The 19,979-nt window shown below is 35.5% G+C and overlaps 1 protein-coding gene across 1 annotated transcript in view; it reads left to right on the plus strand.

Moving 5' to 3' along the window:
• LOC127455000 (pleckstrin homology domain-containing family G member 3) overlaps window positions 1-19,979 on the plus strand; it is a 75,865-nt gene that overhangs the window by 45,652 nt on the left and 10,234 nt on the right. The window contains exons 9-17 of the mRNA XM_051722516.1: window positions 689-820; window positions 8,475-8,657; window positions 8,945-9,037; window positions 9,120-9,206; window positions 9,287-9,320; window positions 9,446-9,547; window positions 9,649-9,681; window positions 16,210-16,220; window positions 16,550-16,990. Coding sequence (XP_051578476.1) covers window positions 689-820; window positions 8,475-8,657; window positions 8,945-9,037; window positions 9,120-9,206; window positions 9,287-9,320; window positions 9,446-9,547; window positions 9,649-9,681; window positions 16,210-16,220; window positions 16,550-16,990 — 1,116 coding nt within the window. The remainder of the gene's footprint in view (window positions 1-688; window positions 821-8,474; window positions 8,658-8,944; window positions 9,038-9,119; window positions 9,207-9,286; window positions 9,321-9,445; window positions 9,548-9,648; window positions 9,682-16,209; window positions 16,221-16,549; window positions 16,991-19,979) is intronic.

Below are 19,979 nucleotides of genomic sequence, written 5' to 3' on the forward strand. Positions count from 1 at the left end.
TGTAGCCTCCTCTATGTTTCTGTTTGATTTCCGAATACTGTTCCAAAAAAATAAGGCTGGGCATAGAAATGCATCAGTTCTTCAACTACAAACTCTTCAGACATGTTTAGTAAGTTCTGTTCTCTGTTTTGTGCAGCTGTGTTGTGTTCTGTTGTCACTTTAGCTGTTTTTAGATAAACAAAGCAAGTTTTCTCTTGAACGCCCCAATGTCGCGAGGGGTCTGTGTGAACTGTTGCTCTCGTGTCCTATCATGGACACACACAGGAGATCAACGGTCAGTGAACATTTACACTAAATAATACATTAGATTTCAGTTTGTTTCTCACCAAATCTTATCGTATGCTTTCATAACAATCATGAGTCTCATAGAATAATTTATTAGACTTCTGAATTATACTTTTGTGTTCTTTTGGAGCTTGAAGAGGTGGTCACCATAAACTGCCATTGTATGGCATCACTGAGCTCAACATTTTTCACAATTTCTCCCTTTGTGTTAAGAAAAAGAAAGAAAGTCATATAGTGTTATAACAACACAGGGGTGAGTAAACAATGACTGAATTTACATTTTTGGGTGAACTATCCCTTTAAGGTTAATAACAGCTTTAGTAATCCTACAGGTATTAAACATCAGTTAGCTATGCTGGTTACCACTCTCTCTTTCTGTATTTGTGTTTTGCTCTTCTTACAGGAAATTGCCAAACACTTTGACCCTGAGCAGGAGGGCTATGATGTGTTGATAGAGGCCATAGACACCATGACAGGAGTCGCCTGGTACATCAATGACATGAAGAGAAAACACGAACATGCAGTGAGACTACAGGTCTGTTTTGATGGTAGAGTTAGGTTACGGTTAGGTTACAGTTAGGCTATCCTAACACTAACCCCTAAATGTATTTATTTATTTTGGATGGTGTGGTGAAGTGATTAAGTCTCAGAGCTGGTAAGTGGATGGTTGCTGATTTGATTTGACATGGAGCGAGTCGTTATTGACATTTTGACCTTGAGCAGTCCCCGTAAGATATTTGATGTGTGAACATTTAGGGAACAAATTTAATTGGCTCTGGTAATGTGTTAAAATATAAAGGGATAGTTCACCCAAAAAATGAAAATTCTAGCCTTTACTCACCCTCATGTTGTCCCAAACCTGCATGCCTTTCCTTCTTCCTTGGAACAGTCTTGAATAAGCAGAAATACAGATGTAACTGCTATTGCGGAGAAGATTTTCAATTAATAACGACTTAAATGTGGATCCGTTTCTCACATAAAGCTATCATTTGTTTTCAGAAGACTTGGAATGTAGCATGTGGGTCACTACTTTTACAGGGTGTCATGAAAAACCTGGAATTTTGCAATGCAGTTTTCCAGTCATGGAAAAGTCATGAAAAATTAGAAAAATACCTAAATGTCCTGGAACATAATTATTTGCCCTGGAAAATATTTCAGTATAATAAAATGGTTTGACTGTGTTGCTAGCGAGGTTTCTGTTACATGTACTGTATAAAAACATGGTAGCGATCGGGACTCGGAATAGGAGTCAAATACACAAACTGCCGGTGGCTGCGCATTGTGAAACAACATCAATGGTAAAGGGCTCTTACACCTTCGTGATTGATTACAACAGCGGGCAATTGTGTGCTTGGCAATCGCGGTCCAACCGAGGCAGATCACTTGATTGGTTGCAGCTACGGCCAATCGCGTGCTTGGCCACAGCGGCGCGTGCACAGTGAGAAGCGACAATTGTAAAACTTCTCATTCATAAATAAACTAAATGACCTGGTACATGTCCCGACCGACTGAATGAGAGGGGCATTGTAGAGCCGAGGAGGGCGGGGCCGGGCTGGAACGAGACCCACCCGGTCCCCAATCAGTCTGATGGGGCGCGTGAGGGTTAAATGCGGCCTGGGACGACAGTTCGAGAGAGAGAGAATTGCAGGCTGCTGTGCTGTGTTTTTGGTTGTGTGTTTCGTTTAAATTGTTTATTAAGTTATTATTTATATTATTAAGCCGGTTCTCGCCGCCTCCTTTCCACTGAACCCCTTTACAGGCATGTTGTTCATTCGCTTCAGCATCGGCATGTGAGTCTACCTTGTTCATCAGAGGAACCATCATTTCAAGCAAACAGCCACTGTAGCCAAGTAGATTCAATATTTTAAAGGCATTAAATAAAAATATATTTAAAAATAAAAAAGACATGTTTCCCTACAGTTTTGCACTAAATGAACACGAGGGAGAATGAGATCTAATCATTGTCATTGATTAGATATACTATAAAGTCTCATGGTAGATTTCATTTGTGAACATCTCAAAATAATTCAATGACTCACTCATTGCACGTAAGACGCTCATTTGTCGCCACCTAGTGGCATCTCCAGAAGTGGTCACTAGACTAATCAATTAATGAAACTGAACAAATTTATGAAACAGAAGCAAGCCACAACAAAGTACCCTTTATTTTTGCAGCTGATTCTGCACAATTGTGCAGATAATTTTCTGTACTTGAATCATTAAAATAGATTAATTTGGTGTTTTTAGCTCATTCTTCAAAAAAAAAATAACCCTGGAAAACATGTCTGTGGATCAATGATTGTCTCACCTTTTTCGCCCCTCATGTGTTTGCATTACTGTGAGATATAAACTTCAGACAATGATGACAGTCGGACCACTGATTTTTTTTATTTTTATTAATTCACACTGGGTTGTTAGCGTAGTGATTCGGCCTTGATACCTCAGGATGTGAATTAATTTTCAATAATGAATCGATCAGAGTCAGATTATACTGCGTTTACAACATGTAGTATGCGGAAAACACGGTCATCTAGTCATATAAATGACATTATCAGTAATAAAATGCGGAATGTCATGAAATGACCTATTTGGGTGAAAATTAATGTTGAATTTACAAGTAATCAAATTAAAATTGTGATATCTCCTAGTGTGATAATGCAACTTAAAAAGTCTCTGATTTAATTTAATAAATAAGTAATCTGCAAGTGATGCATGCTGCAAAATGAATGTGTAGAGACGGCCGCTTAAACAGTAAAAACACCTCATCACGATCATCATGCGCGCTCTTGTGTGTGTGAGATGACAGAGAGCACTTTGAAGTGTGCAGCACATACAGACTATGTAGTTATTTAATTAAATCACAGCTTTATGTGGTGGGCCATGGAGCAAACTGCTTATCTGGAGATGAGAAACTACCATCAAAAACACACAAACGCCAAAATAAAAGCTCGATTTAAATGGACGCATGTGTTTTTGCTTAAATATTACATTTATTGCACTGCATAAAATGTCCTGGAAATTTGTGCCTTGAAAAGAGTGGGAACCCTGTTTTATTATGGGGTTTTTATGGTGCTTTTTGAACTTGACAGCCCCTGAATACTGTATGATTTCATTGTATGTAAATATCTCATTTCATGTTCAACAGATGGGCAAATATTCCTTTAAAAGAGATGCTAAAATTAAATATTCCTCTTTGCTTTAGATAGAAATAATCAAATCATGAAGCCTGCTTGGTTTAATTTTCTTCATGACATCAGGATTTAAGATTAGAGATGATGTGTGTAATTTCTTGACCACTAGCATCACCAGACATAATTGCAAAAATGATTGTTTTCCAACAGTTTTCTCCAAATACTGCCAGATATTACAGCACATAGATCGTTATAGTCTTTATTTATTACTAATGGAGTAAATGATTGGACTGTTCTATTTCAAGCGTTTTAATGACTTCTGGTGTTATTATACTTTCATCTTATTTAACGGATGAAATATGACAATGTTAATGTAACATTTTGCAATGTTAATGAGCTTCATGCTAACACATTATCATACACTTTTAGTTCATTATAATAAGAAGTGATTGCTTCAGCACTGGAGTATCTGTTTATTAATGTAACTATGAGGCTTTAGGGGTGTTGTGGTGTAGTAGTTAATGTTCAGGACTGGTAACCAGAAGGACTTAGTCATGAACTATCACTAAGTTAATGACAACTTTGCATTAATGGCAACATTCAGCTGGCCCTGATCATGAGCTGCTCTATTAGTCTACTGTAGTCTAGTCCAGTCTAGTTTATTCTATTCTGCTCTATTCTAGAATGTATAGTAAAGTCTATTCTAGTTTGTCTCATTTTCTATTCTATTTTATTTTAGTATGTTTAAGCTATTTCATTCTGTTATAGTGTGTGTGTATATAGTATAGCATAGTCTGTTCGAGTATGTATAGTGTACTAAAGTCTATTCTAGTTTGTCTAGTTTATTCTATTCTAGTATGTTATGTATAGTGTAGTCTATTGTAATATTACTATTCTATTCTAGTATGTTATGTATAGTATAGCCTATTCTAATATTTCTATTCAATTCTATTGAATCGAATTATTCAATTCTATAAAATTCTATTCTAGTATGTTATGTATAGTATAGTCTATTCTAATATATCTATTCAATTCTATTGAATCGAATTATTCAATTCTATCGAAAATTCTATTCTAGTATGTATAGTGTAATATAGTCTATTGTAGTTTGTCTAGTTTATTCTATTCGATTCTAATATGTTATGTAAAGTGAAGTCTATTCTAATATTTCTATTCTAGTATGTTATGTATAGTGTAGTATATTCTAATGTTTCTATTCTATTCAATGTTATTCTAGTATGTATTGTCTATTCTAGTTTGTCTAGTTTATTCTAATCAATTCTAGTATGTTAGGTATATTGTAGTCTATTCTAAAATTTCTGTTCTATTTTAGTGTTATGTATAGTGTAGTCTATTCTAATATTTCTATTCTATTTTACTGTTATGTATAGTGTAGTCTATTCTAATATTTCTATTCTAGTATGTTATGTATAGTATAGTCTATTCTAATATTTCTATTCTATTTTAGTGTTATGTATAGTGTAGTCTATTCTAATATTTCTATTCTATTTTAGTGTTATGTATAGTGTAGTCTATTCTAATATTTCTATTCTATTTTAGTGTTATGTATAGTGTAGTCTATTCTAATAATTCTATTCTAGTATGTTATGTATAGTATAGTCTATTCTAATATTTCTATTCTATTTTAGTGTTATGTATAGTGTAGTCTATTCTAATATTTCTATTCTATTTTACTGTTATGTATAGTGTAGTCTATTCTAATAATTCTATTCTAGTATGTTGTGTATAGTGTAGTCTATTCTAATATTTCTATTCTATTTTAGTGTTATGTATAGTGTAGTCTATTCTAATATTTCTATTCTATTTTAGTGTTATGTATAGTGTAGTCTATTCTAATAATTCTATTCCAGTATGTTATGTATAGTGTAGTCTATTCTAATATTTCTATTCTATTTTAGTGTTATGTATAGTGTAGTCTATTCTAATATTTCTATTCTATTTTAGTGTTATGTATAGTGTAGTCTATTCTAATATTTCTATTCTATTTTACTGTTATGTATAGTGTAGTCTATTCTAATATTTCTATTCTATTTTAGTGTTATGTATAGTGTAGTCTATTCTAATATTTCTATTCTATTTTACTGTTATGTATAGTGTAGTATATTCTAATACTTCTATTCTAGTATGTTATGTATAGTATAGTCTATTCTAATATTTCTATTCTATTTTAGTGTTATGTATAGTGTAGTCTATTCTAATATTTCTATTCTAGTATGTTATGTATAGTGTAGTCTATTCTAATATTTCTATTCTATTTTACTGTTATGTATAGTATAGTCTATTCTAATATTTCTATTCTATTTTAGTGTTATGTATAGTGTAGTCTATTCTAATATTTCTATTCTATTTTAGTGTTATGTATAGTGTAGTCTATTCTAATATTTCTATTCTAGTATGTTATGTATATTGTAGTCTATTCTAATATTTCTATTCTATTTTAGTGTTATGTATAGTGTAGTCTATTCTAATATTTCTATTCTATTCTAGTGTTATGTATAGTGTAGTCTATTCTAATATTTCTATTCTATTCTAGTGTTATGTATAGTGTAGTCTATTCTAATATTTCTATTCTATTCTAGTGTTATGTATAGTGTAGTCTATTCTAATATTTCTATTCTATTCAATTTTATTCTAGTATGTATAGTCTATTCTAGTTTGTCTAGTTTATACTAATCAATTCTAGTGTTATGTATAGTATAGTCTATTCTAATATTTCTATTCTAGTATGTTATGTATAGTGTAGTATATTCTAATATAGTATGTATAGTGTAGTATAGTCTATTCTAGTTTGTCTAGTTTATTCTATTAGATTCTAGTATGTTATGTATAGCATAGTCTATTCTAATATTTCTATTCTATTCTAGTGTTATATATAGTATAGTCTATTCTAATATTTCTATTCTAGTGTTATACAGGTGCATCTCAATAAATTAGAATGTCGTGGAAAAGTTCATTTATTTCAGTAGTTCAACTCAAATTGTGAAACTCGTGTATTAAATAAATTCAATGCACACAGACTGGAGTAGTTTAAGTCTTTGGTTCTTTTAATTGTGATGATTTTGCTCACATTTAACAAAAACCCACCAATTCACTATCTCAAAAAATTAGAATACATCATAAGACCAATAAAAAAAACATTTTTAGTGAATTGTTGGCCTTCTGGAAAGTATGTTCATTTACTGTATATGTACTCAATACTTGGTAGGGGCTCCTTTTGCTTTAATTACTGCCTCAATTCGGCATGGCAAGGAGGTGATCAGTTTGTGGCACTGCTGAGGTGGTATGGAAGCCCAGGTTTCTTTGACAGTGGCCTTCAGCTCATCTGAATTTTTTGGTCTCTTGTTTCTCATTTTCCTCTTGACAATACCCCATAGATTCTCTATGGGGTTCAGGTCTGGTGAGTTTGCTGGCCAGTCAAGCACACCAACACCATGGTCATTTAACCAACTTTTGGTGCTTTTGGCAGTGTGGGCAGGTGCCAAATCCTGCTGGAAAATGAAATCAGCATCTTTAAAAAGCTGGTCAGCAGAAGGAAGCATGAAGTGCTCCAAAATTTCTTGGTAAACGGGTGCAGTGACTTTGGTTTTCAAAAAACACAATGGACCAACACCAGCAGATGACATTGCACCCCAAATCATCACAGACTGTGGAAACTTAACACTGGACTTCAAGCAACTTGGGCTATGAGCTTCTCCACCCTTCCTCCAGACTCTAGGACCTTGGTTTCCAAATGAAATACAAAACTTGCTCTCATCTGAAAAGAGGACTTTGGAACACTGGGCAACAGTCCAGTTCTTCTTCTCCTTAGCCCAGGTAAGACGCCTCTGACGTTGTCTGTGGTTCAGGAGTGGCTTAACAAGAGGAAAACGACAACTGTAGCCAAATTCCTTGACATGTCTGTGTGTGGTGGCTCTTGATGCCTTGACCCCAGCCTCAGTCCATTCCTTGTGAAGTTCACCCAAATTCTTGAATCGATTTTGCAATCATAAGGCTGCGGTTCTCTCGGTTGGTTGTGCATCTTTATCTTCCACGCTTTTTCCTTCCACTCAACTTTCTGTTAACATGCTTGGATACAGCACTCTGTGAACAGCCAGCTTCTTTGGCAATGAATGTTTGTGGCTTACCCTCCTTGTGAAGGGTGTCAATGATTGTCTTCTGGACAACTGTCAGATCAGCAGTCTTCCCCATGATTGTGTAGCCTAGTGAACCAAACTGAGAGACCATTTTGAAGGCTCAGGAATCCTTTGCCGGTGTTTTGAGTTGATTAGCTGATTGGCATGTCACCATATTCTAATTTTTTGAGATAGTGAATTGGTGGGTTTTTGTTAAATGTGAGCCAAAATCATCACAATTAAAAGAACCAAAGACTTAAACTACTTCAGTCTGTGTGCATTGAATTTATTTAATACACGAGTTTCACAATTTGAGTTGAATTACTGAAATAAATGAACTTTTCCATGACATTCTAATTTATTGAGATGCACCTGTATATATAGTATAGTCTATTCTAATATTTCTATTCAAGTATGTGTAGTATAGTCTATTCTAGTTTGTCTAATTTATTCTAATCAATACTATTATGTTATGTAAAGTATAGTCTATTCTAATATTTCTGTTCTATTCTAGTATGTTATGTAGTGTAGTCTATTCTAATATTTCTATTCTATTCTAGTATGTTATGTAAAGTATAGTCTATTCTAATATTTCTATTCTATTCTAGTATGTTATGTAGTGTAGTCTATTCTAATATTTCTATTCTATTCTAGTATGTTATGTATAGTATAGTCTATTCTAATATTTCTATTCTAGGATGTTATGTATAGTATAGTCTATTCTAATATTTCTATTCTAGAATGTTATTTATTGTATAGTGTATTCTAATTTGTCTATTCTATTCTATTATAGCATGTATAGTGTAGTATTGAATAGTCTATTCTTGTTAGTCTTGTTTATTATTTTCCAGTCTAGTCTTTTCTAGTATGTATAGAATATTATTTTCTATTCTGTTCTTTATAATGGCATGTTCTCTGACTACAGGAGATTCAGTCTCTGCTTCTGAACTGGAAGGGTCCAGATTTGACCACATTTGGTGAACTGGTTTTGGAGGGAACGTTCCACGTCCATCGTGCCAAGAATGAAAGAACACTCTTCCTGTTTGATAAGATGCTGCTCATCACCAAAAAAAGAGGAGAACATTACGTCTACAAGACTGAAATCTCGGTATATGATTCTTTTATATGATTGGACGTGGTCAGATATTTAGACATGTCTCTTATTGGCTATTCCAGCTATCAGGACGAGTCGCATGTTTTAAAAACAGATGCTGTTTTCGGTTCTGTATGGTTATAAAACAGATACTTCCAGCTCTAAAATCTGTTCAGATTAAATTTGTTTGAAGCCACTGTAACCAGTTTGATTATTATACACCACCTAATCAATTGAAAAACTAAAGATTTTGGCACATCAAAACCACCAAAATAATACCTCATTTTTTGTTTTGTCTTCAGTGTTCTGCACTAATGCTGATAGAAAGTGCCAAAGACTCGCTTCGATTCAGTGTGACTCATTACAAACACCCGAAACAACCGCACACAGTTCAGGTGTGTAAGAACTCACTGCACACAAACTGCTCTAGTGTTTACACAAGTTGTATTCGGTTGAATAATTGTGCTGTTTTCTCAGGCCAGAACTTTGGAGGAGAAGAAACTCTGGGCTCATCACATAAAGAGACTCATTCTGGAGAATCATCACGCTGTTATACCACAGAAAGTATGTAAAGAGTCTGATAACTGAATCAGTGATGCCGTGATTACAAACACTTAAACATTTGCTCTGCTAATGATTTTCAGGCCAGAGATGCGATCTTGGACATGGACTCTACGTGTAAGTTAGATTGACTCTACTGTAGATTGACATTCAGTCACAGTGTCTCTGTGAAGTTACATGTTTTTGTAGTTGTATAAAGTATATTAATATATTGTGTTCTCTCTCGTTCTCTCCTGGTACAGGCCCAGTAAAGTACCGCTACAGTCCAGACCGGCTGAAGAAAGTCACGTCCTGTCGCAGTGACGATTTCTCTGGAAGCGCCCTGACGGAGCGGAGACGATCTGGTGTGTGTGTGTGTGTATGTGTGTGTGTGTGAACACATCCAACCAAATATACACTACAGAATTCTATGGTTTCTCATGTTGTCTTCTGTTGTCCTCGTCAGAACCAGCGAAGTGGATCACACAAACCACTAAAGGTAACACTCTTCTATACTAGTTGCTTAATAGTTCATTAATGTCCCTTATATACATGTTTAAGAAATTACTTTAATAATGAATAGCGGGAGCCAACCTTTACTATGAATCAATGTAGATTTATTTTTATTTTTTTCTAAACGCATCAACAAAAAATCTAGTACGTTTATTTTATATATATATATTCTTTTGTTATGAGGATGCCTTTTTTGGCTTACATATTTGAAAAACATTTATAGCATTGTCTGTATAAAAAAAAGTGATTCAATCATTTTAAAAATGTAAAAAGTTGTAACCATCAAGAAAAATGTTGTTAATACTTTCCTTGCACCTTGATTACACATGAGTATATACAACTTAATCATTTATAAAGATAAAAATAAAAAAATCATGAGTTTGCGTCACGAGTATCAAGAAGTTTTCTTACTCTGTTTGATCTGAATAAAATGTCTCTTCATAAAAATTTCACTTTTTTTTTTTATTTTTTTTTTATAAAGTGTTCCTCTGCTTTTATTTTAATTTCTTTAAAAAAAAAAAAACTAAAAAAAAAAATATATATATATATATATATATATATATATATATATATATAATTCCAACCTACTTATCCAACATTTATTTTTAGCTTTTAAATTTGTTAAACGACTTTTATTTTGTTTTACCGTCTCTGGACGGTTTCATCAATTCGACATTTTTTACTTTAAAGGTGCAGTATGTAAGATTCAGAAACCCTTGTTATTAGTGACACCTGTGGCCGTTAAGTGAACTGCAGCAGCTACCTGTTGCTCGTGCTCGCGCTCGTGCACACACTCCGTAGGGATGCGAGCGAGCATCGACCAAAACAATGACGTAACGTACAAAGAGACTGAACGTGATCCACCGGCATCATGCTGACAGATGAGGTAGCATAATTAAAATTACACAGTTATGATTGTTTTACTATAAACTTTGAGACTAAACTAAAACTACTTATCAGCTAACATAGCATACTGACACACAGATACAGCTACATACTACCCAACTATACCAGACAGTTTACTGTTGCACTATTGTATGTTTTGTATGTCATATGTTGTACTACGATCAAGAAACCAGCGTATTTGCTTAAATTTATCCTGTATACCTGACTTTTAGTATAAAGAGAAGATCGTTGAAATTATTTGAAAGTTACGAAGCAAGGTAGCTTGCGATTCGTCAGCGTTAGCAGGCAAGATCAAGTTATCTAAAATTATACTTATGGCACTATATTTCACATGCTTTGCAGTTATGTAAGATTACCTGTCCAATAAGAAGAACGGCAATTCAGGGTCGGTTTTGATCGCCAAAACTGAACGAAGGTCCCTCCAGGAATCAAATGCCCTGCCGATGTTCACTCTAGTTTTCGCTCGACCACGATCACGTTCCCGCTTAGCCAGACGGGATTCAGTATAAGGCTCTCGGGAGCGCGCATGAACGTCACATCCTTTGGATTTTCCCGGCAAAACCGACCCGCTCTCTTCGCATGAAAATCAGTCTACAGGCTTTAATAGGCAACCTAGGATGTCCGGGAAGGGCTCATTTTTTAAGTTGCGTTACAAGCCGTTTACACATCGGCAACAAAAGGGCGAATATTACATGAAAATTGTTACATACTGCACCTTTAATCCCCATAAAAAATATCAAATACACTTTAAAAGTTAAAACATGCTTATCGTAGTAGAGTTTTGTAGAAATTGCATTTTTTAATCTATTTTTGAATAACTTTTAAATATGTGTATCATGTCATTAAACCATCATTAAAAAGACTTTGTCCCCAAGTTATATATCATCCCTGTTACCATCATAGTTTCCCATTTTTAAACTAAAGAACCGTTCAGTTATATTTTTTAAAGTGTCATAATGACATCATCCTTTTCTCCTGTCTCCTGTTTTTATCAATTTGATATATTTGTTTTTTTTTTGTCAGATGTGTCAACCCTGTTGACATTTGTGTATAGCAAACAATTAGCAATTAAAAAATGTATATTTGTAGAAATATCTGCATTAAATTCTCTAAGAAGCACCTTGTAGTTTCACGACCTTGAGCACAAGACTTATGTCAAATTAATGTGTAAAACTGTCAACCATGTTACCATTTTGAAAGCATAATTAAATCCCCACATATTAAAGTGTATTAATTTTGAGGAGAAGCAATACAATTTATTGGTACTTGAACACATTATTTATCTGATGGAATGTTTAAAATCTTACAATTATTGTCAAACTGGAAAAGGCATCACTCCTGATTAAAGAACAACTATTAGAAACAAAAGAGGTCAGAGATGTTGTTTGTAAACAAAGAAGTTTCTAATCAGATGAGTCAGTTTCTGCTCATGCGGGTGACATATGCCCGTATGCGCGGGCGTCTCCTCTGCCCGCTTTAGCATCAAAGACTCGAATCGCCCTTCCTGCGTTAGATCAAAAGCCGCAGCCCGTACTCTCCACCCGCACACATAATGATGTTAATTATGGAGTATATCAGCTGGAGGCTTTGTCACGTGCCTGTCCCTTTCAGTTCACAAACCTGATTTCGGCCGCCATCAGCTCTAGTCCATTATACATTATAATTTGCAGAAAATGAAAAGAAAAGTAGTTTCATCTCATTCATGGTCTCCCTTTCTCTTTCTCTGTCATGTAATTTTACCACCTTTCAAATGAAGTTCTGATTTTCATCATTGTTTTTTTCCTGTTCGCCTCTTGGAAATCAGTGGGGAGTGTCCGACTTCGCTCTTAAGTAGCTCAGAATATCCGTAACGTGTGCTTTTCATTCAGGGACTGTTTAATCAACTTTGCATAGACCTGCCAGAACGCGTTGATGCCATGCGGATCCATTTTTAATACTGTTGCATGCAACCAGCATACAAAAATTCTCTTTATGTTAGGAGGCTTTGTAATTAATGTGCATTGATTGAAATGCATCTTAAGCTCACCTGTTGCCATATTAATGGACCCTTTAGAAAGAGATGGATTAGGGGAGAGTGGGGTAGATGAGACGATTGTTACATATGTTGTCTCCTATACAAGGAAAAATTATACAGGGGTAAAATAAATAGAGCTACCTTGATTTCTAGGTGTTTGTTGTCACTTGATATTATAATATAATATTATAAGCCACAAACAACTGGCCATTAAAAGAAATGTGATCCATTGGGTCAACTTGCCCCAGGTTAGGGGTAAGTTGCTCCTGGTCAGTGGGTAAGGTGAGCCATCTGGGGGTATGTTGACCAATTAAATGTTTCCAGTTTTACACTGAATAAAATTGCACAGATTATTTTTCTAATCTGTTATCTAGTTATTTGTTATAATCTCTTGTTTCCTTTAACACTGAGGATTGTTATTGCTTGTAAATGATGGATTGATTTGGATCAGTCACTTAGAATAGTCTACAGAAAAAAACAACTCACTTCTTTAAGTCTACTTTTAACCCTTTAAGCTCGGATGGGCCCGCGAGAAAAAAAACAATCGTAAAAATATTAATAACTACAGTCTTGACCAACAAGAAGCTCTACTTTCCAATGCATGCAGACATTATGACCAAAACTGAACAAGTGCTTTGAAATTTGCAAACAAATCAGAAGTGTTTCATTTGATCATTTATTTATTTTTTTTTAAATGTAAAAAGAATTACACAGTACATATTATTGCAATCGGTAAAAACATCAAACTCATCAAATAGTCATTTGTCATTTGTTGTTAGAAAGCTCTCAAAGAGTAGAATACAACCAGCCTATTTGTTTTACTCACAGACAAAAATATAGCGAATAATAGCTAAATATATGTCTTTGACAATTATGTTGGTGTTGCTTATATGCCACGTTTTTGCCAATAACTTCACAAACATAAAATATCACATATCATTATTTAGAGGAGGTGATTATCTTTCATACGAGTCCACACACAAGATAATCAGATGTATAGATCATTAGATAATCCATATGAAGCACAATGTTACATATGACCACCAGGAGATGGCGCCAAATACATGACACAGACTCAATGATGACTCAAATGACACAGAATGATACTCATTCTGTGAAATCTCATTACTATAATCATGTCTGCATGCTATGCAAACCTTTAGTCATTGTTGTGTTTGCATGTGTAATTAGTTTTTATGTACAATTATTATGTTTTATTTGTTGGGAGACATTTTTGGACACTGTGATAAATTATTTTTGTAATGCTATTACGTTTGATTGCTTTGTTGTATCTACACACACACACACACACACACACAAAAAATTCAGATACAGTTGACATGATTGTGAACAAAACAAAAAAAATTTTTCAGAGCCAGCTTATTTACACACAGAGATATATCATGTCAAATAAGAATTTTTGGCTCAATTTGTTTTTGTGATTTTTCAATTGTTTGTTAGGCTGAGAGTCTCATAATGTATCATAATCTATATCATTAAAAAAATTAAAACGTTTCTTTATAATGACACCAAACACTTGACCCTCCTTGTTTTTTTTTGTTTTTTTTTTGTCGAGTTATAAGCCTTTAATTTTGGGTATGCCACTGAAACAGGAAATCTTTAAAAACACCTTCAGAGCTAAAGGGTTAACTTCAAACATTTTTTATACAAACTTATAGCTGGACTAAAATCTATGGCGAAAAAAAAAAATCACCCCTCTTTTAATTTTAAACATTAAAACAGAACAGTTAGTTATTAGAACAAATTTGTTTCAGTACAAACCAGTGACTCAACTTTCCCCGCACTGTTCGGTTAATTTTGCCCCATAGTGATGGTTTTGGAAAAGGGCCCGTAGATTTGTGCTTCAGGCTAATACTGTGCTAATCAAATCATGGGTATTTATAAACTAGATCAGGGGTCGATAACCTTTTTGACATGGAGTGCCATTTTTTATTTTCCTGGTCAATGGCTGTGCTGATGCAGCGTCGACGCAGCGTTTTCATCAGCTGAATGGGAGATTAAACACTTAAAATGTGATGAGCCATTCATGCATCACAAGCCGATCAACTATTTAGCCCTTTTCGGCGAATCGTACCTGCAAAATCTTAAAACTTTATTTCCAGGTTTAATATATATTTTGAGACCACACGATGTGGGTTTATGTTTTCTCTTTTAATCGTTTAATGTAATTTTAAGTGTGATTATGGTTTAAGGAGGGTGTACCTGTATGCGAAATCTCAAGGGTTAATAGTGGTGTTTTCCTTATTACATCACGTGTTGTTCCGAAAGCAAAAAGACACAAATGAAACACTGAATGTAGGCTGTCATCCGCGCAGCATGACCGAAGCAGAGCGTGTGTGTTTACTCGCACGATTAACCGAAAGTGAAGCGCTGCCGGCTTGTGATGCGCGAATGGCTTGCACGCGCTGCACGAGTCTGTTGGGTATACTACAGTCTCATCACATTTTATCTTTTTGTTTAGCCTTCCATTCAGCTCATGAAAATGACCATTCAGGTGCGGAATTTATATAAATAAAATAGTCTACCCCTCTCTCGCCTTTGCTGGCGTGCCAGTGATTACCCCTCAGCGTGCCAATGCTGGCATACGTGCCATATGTTACCGACCCATGCACTAGATAAACACCATTATGCATGATATGTCATTTTGTACCTGAATAAATTAGCTGTGGCACAACAATCAGTAAACCTCAAATGTAAAAAAAAAAGATACACTTCACAGCCAGAGAGAAATGATGGATACCTCCTGTTTACAAGGACGCATGACAAAATATGAACAGTTGCCGAGATACACTGGGTGGGTCAACTTGCCCACTGGCTCATCTTACCCCACTCTCCCCCTATGTTAGAAATTGATTATATATGGTTATAAATTTACACACACATTTTTTATTAGGTAACGCTTTCTATGAAGCCCATTGTATTGTAAAGACATTATAATGCATTAGTAATGTCTCATAATACACCTTATAATATGTTATAACATCTCATAAATAATTGTAACCACAGTTATAATACATTATAATAATTACCTATTCATAGTTATACTTTAGAGTATAATGCATTATAACACAAGCAACAATTAATTTTATCTGCAGAAGTTATAATGTGTTATATATATTTGTATGTCTTCTTATAAACATCCATAAGATATTTTTAAGTGGTTATAAGACATTATAAGTCATGCTAGAAGTTATAAACTTTAACATGCACAAAATACAAACTAACACACATTCAATGTACATTTTGAGATATTATGAAAAACACTTATATCAGAAACTCTAAATATGTTTATTTATGACACATGTAAACACACCCAAGAATAACTGATTCTATACTGAACTCTATTCAATGCAGTATAATGCATTTTTTCAATGCATTATAAATATGGGCTTTATAGAAAGTGTTACTGAAAATAACATATAAATAGTTGTGTACTAAATAAGGTGGCAATGTGTCATCACAGTCTGTGTAAAGGGTCCATTGGGGTTAGGTTAGGTGTGAATCATCATATTAATATCATTACTTTGCTTTTCTGTCTTTGCATTCTCTGAAACATCCTTGGACATCACTCAGGCACTCTAAAGGTAAGATTTACACATTTCCTTATTTACCCTACAATTGCAAACTTTTTGTATGAAGCAGAACACTGGGGAACGTGACAAATGATGGGAATGTTGGGATATGTAGTTGTCTCACAAGCCTGTTGCTTAACAAACAGACTAAAAGAGTTGTATTTTCTGGCAAGCTTTTGTGGCATTCTTCATCAACAGTACACAAAGTGTGCACAAATGTCAGTGAGTTTAGGGCGGGTCTATCCATTTGCACAACCAATGGCAGACAGGGGGTGTTCGGGAAACCTGTTTACACACTTCACCTTCATTTATGACCAATACCAATTGGCTCTTGTCTTTAGTTCAGTCGTACCCTTTCAGGTCCAGTTTTGCACATTCATTCTCACCACACAACTTCCTGTGATTTAACGCTCCAGCACGCAGACAGCGAAGGCACTCTCTTAGTGGACAAAGAGCGACGTTCCATGCCGTCTACCTCCAACATCTCCGCCCTGAGTGCAAATCCTGGTGACCTAAAGGCCGTCATACCAGGAGAGGTGCAGAACGGACTAGAAGATCTTGAATCTAGCACGAGCTCGCTGGATGACCTCATGCAAAAGAGACTTCATGAAGATGAGGAACAGAGAGTGAAGAATACGGAGGACCGAAAGGAAGGATATAAAACAGAAGAGGAAGTTCTGATGGGGCTTGATCAGGTAGCTGACTTTGCGAGTTCAGTGTTGGCCGCCATCACCTGCTGGCAGTATAGAGCCAGAGCTTTGCTTTCTGATCAGATCACAACGGTGAGGCTCTTGTGTCACGTATCACTATTTCCTGTCTGTAACCCTACAGCTGCCATTGCGCAATTCATCTAACAGCTATGTCAATCAAATTCCCATCTGCTGCATGCAGAGACTGAATTCTGCTTGTGCACCTCACAGTTCTGATGCTCGAATGCTCTTGATGTTTAATCGCATGAATCATTGCATGGACTGAAATCAGAATATGCTACACATCTGCATGCATGGGCAATAATTGGCAATAAACACATGTGTCTTGTTTAAAACTCCCCTTAGTGTGCACTTGGCCTATCTTTGAAATTGTGCATGTGAGTTTGTGGTCATATGTGTGTTTTAGAGTGTTGTGGTTCTCAACTCTTGGGTTGCGACCCAAAAATGTGTTGCAGGTCTGTTTTGATAGGGGTGTAAACAGCAGGGACAAAACTATGCTAAATGCAAATAATAAAATGCAACTAACCATATAATTGTGCATAGCAATGTCAGAAATTAACTTTTCCATTAAAAGGCAATATTTACACCCAGGAATTGATTTTTTTAGGGGCATACAAATAATGTTTTGCCCACTTGCCCAATGAAAACAGACAAAAAATATAGCTGCAGGCAGCATAGAGCCTTTAAGTGCATGTTATACAATATTTTAAGAATTATTCTGATAGAGGGGGGCCATGGTATCTCAGCGAGTAAAGACGCTGACTACCACCCCTGGAGTCGCGAGTTCAAAAACGTACCTTTTGTGCGTACCATTGCGACGATCAATCGAAAGTTCAAACTTTTTTTTTGGATAATTATTGATATTTGGACTCCAGCATCTTTCTGCATTGGTTTGGTTCCAATCTGTCATATGGCCTAGGACTAGTTCGCAAAAGTAGGTTTTGCGAAAAAATTTTGAACCAATTATTTACAGGATTCTTTGCAGTATCATATTGAGAGACTGATAGGTTGATTGGACTTTATTTGTCCCATAGGGGCAATTCACAATCACAATAAAATATTACGATACACAATATCCAACAAACACTATACCGTACAATATATACAAAATAAACTCGGTGTATTAGTAAAGAAACAGAAGCGTAGAAATAATAAGACTGTAATTGTGGGTGTAACATGGATCTTGTACTATACCCTGAGGCCTGAACATCATAGTTCAGTGTTCATTGGTCATATTGTGCTTTTTGAAACTTTTATATTTGAGGGCATATGCTTTAATAAGAATCATTTTGATACAGTATCTGCTCTTGCTGGTGAAAATGTTATTGGCTGTAATGCATCATTTACAGTGACATGTCATGATGGGGAGGCTACAACGTTTTATGGTTAAGATCCCGTGCATAGTAATACGGACGGTCGGGTGTCTCAAAGTGTGTTTGCACTCTGTGCCACAATGGGATTTTTTGATTGAAGTTCGACTTCAAAGGAAAATTTAACTGTCAAATTTCGGGGGTGGAGGACGGATGGCTTGCCTTCCGTAATTAAATGAAACAAAGGTTCCCGTTTGTATTGTTGTTTTTTGTTTGATAGCACAAAAAAGCAATTTCAGAAGGTCAGTTGTGTGTGGAAAAACATTGAAATGCATTGATGCTTTTAAATGAATTGCAAATGTTTGGAAAAGGTTGAAATATCACTGGAGTAAGGAGCCCTCAGAACAAATAAAAGCAGGCCACGAGCGACCTTCTGTGACCGCAGTCATTCAGTACAGCCATACAGCTGTTAAATTCCTGTAGTTTTCTATATTGTGGTCACACAGGACAAAGATGGACATTGGGTTAATCGGCAGAAGTGGCCATTGAACAAGAGCCACCAAACACCCTCCGAAGATAAGCCTAATGATAACTTGACTCTTTTTGGACAGGTAACACACTGTTGTAAACCTTTCATAGTGGCTCAATTACTCAAGTGAGCTCAACAAAGGTGCTGAATCTTTAAAAGCATTAAGATTCTTCACCTATGATGTGCTTTGGCAGTCAATAGCTATTGATTGAATGGAATTGAACAATTTACTCCACCTGTGCTCTCTAGGTAGGCTCACAAGGCTTTGTGAGACTGACAATATCTGTGAAAATATTCTGGCATGAGAAAAAAAAACATTTATGAACCGGAATTCTCCATGTGAGCGCTTAAAATGCTCTTCATCTAACCAACCACATGCATTTTCTCAAATTCTCACTTTCTGATAAAGGAAGCATCATTTTTATTAGCTGTCTCCATTACTCTTAATGAGACATGAAACCCCAAATAGGCCACTTTTTATTGACTGAGTACAGAAATTATTAGGGAGAGAGAGAGGATGAATAGGGTAGGGAAACAGTGCCAGTCAGATTCAAACTCACATCTCCCGATATGAGCACCACAGTTCAACTTGACAGGACCATGTGTGCTAGCTACTACACCATGCCGCTGACCCTAAGATTTTAGTTTCTAATCTTCCTAATCTATTATGCGAGGTTGATATCATGCATTTGGCATCTCAAAAACACCACAGTGTTGTAACAGGCAGGCAAGCTCTTCTCAAATGGTTAGACATACTGTAGGTCCTGCTGTGATGAAGCAACACTGAGTTTTGGGCAAAATAAACTCCTCACACATTCTTGCATGCATCCACATGTTGTCTTGTTAATTAGAGTGAAAAGTGACTGCTAAATCCTTCTTTGCATAAGGTTGTAAAGGTTCATATCTTTATGAAATACTGCAGGAATGGTGTTATCCTAAGCATTCACTTATATTAGCCACTTTTCCATTATCGGGCCAGTGCGAGCCAGGGCTATCAACAAGCCAGCTGGGGCCAATAGCCTCAGACCTTGAGCCGCGAGACCAAAATCGATCTGCATTCCCACCATTGGGCCATAAAACCTGCCCTTAACAAGCCACCCTGGTGCCAACGACACACACCCTGCCCATTTCATAAGCAAGAGGGAAGCTCAAGCTGAGGTATCGTGTAATCTAGTTATATAAAATATCGAGTTTATATCATTTGTAAACATTAGCCAGCTAG

The sequence above is a fragment of the Myxocyprinus asiaticus genome, chromosome 17, assembly GCF_019703515.2.
Source record: "Myxocyprinus asiaticus isolate MX2 ecotype Aquarium Trade chromosome 17, UBuf_Myxa_2, whole genome shotgun sequence".
NCBI lineage: Eukaryota > Metazoa > Chordata > Actinopteri > Cypriniformes > Catostomidae > Myxocyprinus > Myxocyprinus asiaticus.